The 2,500-nt window shown below is 43.8% G+C and overlaps 1 protein-coding gene across 1 annotated transcript in view; it reads left to right on the top strand.

Moving 5' to 3' along the window:
* Positions 1-2,500, top strand: part of nudt14 (nudix (nucleoside diphosphate linked moiety X)-type motif 14) — a gene marked incomplete at its 3' end in the record, with an annotated part of 36,689 nt that overhangs the window by 25,807 nt on the left and 8,382 nt on the right. Inside the window, exon 3 of the mRNA XM_080833567.1 lies at positions 2,180-2,244. Coding sequence (XP_080689693.1) covers positions 2,180-2,244 — 65 coding nt within the window. The remainder of the gene's footprint in view (positions 1-2,179; positions 2,245-2,500) is intronic.

The following is a 2,500-nucleotide window of genomic DNA, read 5'->3' as shown; positions in this document are numbered from 1 at the left end:
AACTCCTCCTGACCGCACCTTCCTAGCGAGCTACCACACTCCTCCTGACCGCACCTTCCTAGCCAGCTACCACACTCCTCCTGACCGCACCTTCCTAGCCAGCTACCAAACTCCTCCTGACCGCACCTTCCTAACGAGCTACCACACTCCTCCTGAGCGCACCTTCCTAACGAGCTACCACACTCCTCCTGAGCGCACCTTCCTAACGAGCTACCACACTCCTCCTGAGCGCACCTTCCTAGCCAGCTACCAGACTCCTCCTGACCGCACCTTCCTAACGAGCTACCAAACTCCTCCTGACCCTTGCATTAGCCAAGAAAGCTGCTGTCCAATGCTGGGTAGTAATAACCTCTACAGTAGTGTCCATCCGCTCCACTGGTGGAGTTGAACATGTCTGTCTGTCCGTCCGTCCGTCCGTCCGTATCCTGGACATTGCTTAGAAAAAAAGATACAACTCAATTTATTTCCTCAACACAGAAAATTAAAGTGAATTACTTGGCTGATTGTCTTAGACTAGCTGCCACTGTAGGGCCCTGTGTTACCAGAGTAGGACACCATTTGGGATGAGCCGCTGAGCGAGAGAAAAGTAGTGTCCTTTTCTGGTTGCCTTGGTAGCCTTCACTTCCTTCCTCCTTTCGCCCAAGTCTGAGTGTCTTTGCTTCTCTGGGTTTGTGCCGATCAAAGCCTGGAGCTGAACTGAGATTTCGCTACAGCACCACTGGAAGTGTAAGCTAATGTTGTTTTTTTTCAACGTTCCTGATGTTTTTCCCCAATGTTCCGAAGTTATCCGATTCGGCCAAAAATCGTTTGAAATTAAAATGCTAAATTAGCATTAGCATGTCTGTTTAGATACAATGGGCCTCATTCTCGAACATTTTCTGAAGGATGTTGAGGTGCAGGAACTGTTGCAGGATGTAGGTGTGACCTTTCTTTTCGACTATGGCTATATCAACGTGATTGAGTTTAGTGCTTATTTATTTATTCACTTACATTTGCAGTATTCATGTAGTGCTTTTTTTTTTTAGGACATCATTGTTCCTTAATCCACCGGAAGTGGAGTTCAGAAGAAATTCCTTCTTAAATTCCTTACTGCGTTTGAGAATGAGACCCATTGTTGCCAAAGCTAGTAGCTATCCCTAGTAGTCCATGTTAGTTTAGTAGCTCCAATAGAGTAATATCCCTAGTAGTCCATGTTAGTAGCTCCAATAGAGTAATATCCCTAGTAGTCCATGTTAGTTTAGTAGCTCCAATAGAGTAATATCCCTAGTAGTCCATGTTAGTAGCTCCAATAGAGTAATATCCCTAGTAGTCCATGTTAGTAGCTCCAATAGAGTAATATCCCTAGTAGTCCATGTTAGTTTAGTAGCTCCAATAGAGTAATATCCCTAGCAGTCCATGTTAGTAGCTCCAATAGAGTAATATCCCTAGTAGTCCATGTTAGTTTAGTAGTTCTAATAGAGTAATATCCCTAGTAGTCCATGTTAGTTTAGTAGCTCCAATAGAGTAATATCCCTAGTAGTCCATGTTAGTAGCTCCAATAGAGTAATATCCCTAGTAGTCCATGTTAGTTTAGTAGCTCCAATAGAGTAATATCCCTAGTAGTCCATGTTAGTAGCTCCAATAGAGTAATATCCCTAGTAGTCCATGTTAGTTTAGTAGTTCCAATAGAGTAATATCCCTAGTAGTCCATGTTAGTTTAGTAGCTCCAATAGAGTAATATCCCTAGTAGTCCATGTTAGTAGCTCCAATAGAGTAATATCCCTAGTAGTCCATGTTAGTAGCTCCAATAGAGTAATACCCCTAGTAGTCCATGTGAGTTTTCAAAGAAAAACAGCTCACCCCTATGATTTCAGGTATGGGAGTCATATCACATCAAATGGCCTGGACCTTGTGGTTAGCCTCAGCTGTGTGTGTGTGTGTGTGTGTGTGTGTGTGTGTGTGTGACACATCCTCATCACAAGACAAGTGCAATGACGCCCTGTTGTAGATAAGGAGTCAACCACATGAATTGCATATTATCTGTCATTGTGTGAGCTGTGTGCGTTATCGTATACCGAACAAATGGAAGACGAGCATTATGGGAACGTTATGGAAAAGTGTTCAGTGATTCAGACAGGAATGAATGACGGGGTGATATTCTGTCTTCCTCTCCTCCTCTTTTGTCTCCTCCTTTCTCCAGCGTGTCAGTCCTGATCTTCAACACCACCTCCCACTGTTTTGTCCTGGTCAAGCAGTTCCGTCCAGGTATGTAACGCCGATATCCCAGTGAATGGAGTGGGCTTTGCAACCGCAGCCTTTATTAACCAAATAGCCTTCTTCCATTCCAACAAGAATGCACACACACACACACACAAACACACACACACACACACACACACACACACACACACACACACACACACACATAGTTAATGATCAGTGGCCGTGTCAAGTGTGATTATGTGTCTCAGGAGTGTACATTCAAAAACATGCAAAAGTCTCTAGATGAAACCTTTATGTC

This window comes from Sprattus sprattus (genome assembly GCF_963457725.1).
Source record: "Sprattus sprattus genome assembly, chromosome: 2".
Lineage (NCBI taxonomy): Eukaryota > Metazoa > Chordata > Actinopteri > Clupeiformes > Clupeidae > Sprattus > Sprattus sprattus.
The sequence above is the reverse complement of the archived record's forward strand: the minus strand, read 5'-3'. Positions and strand labels throughout refer to the sequence as shown.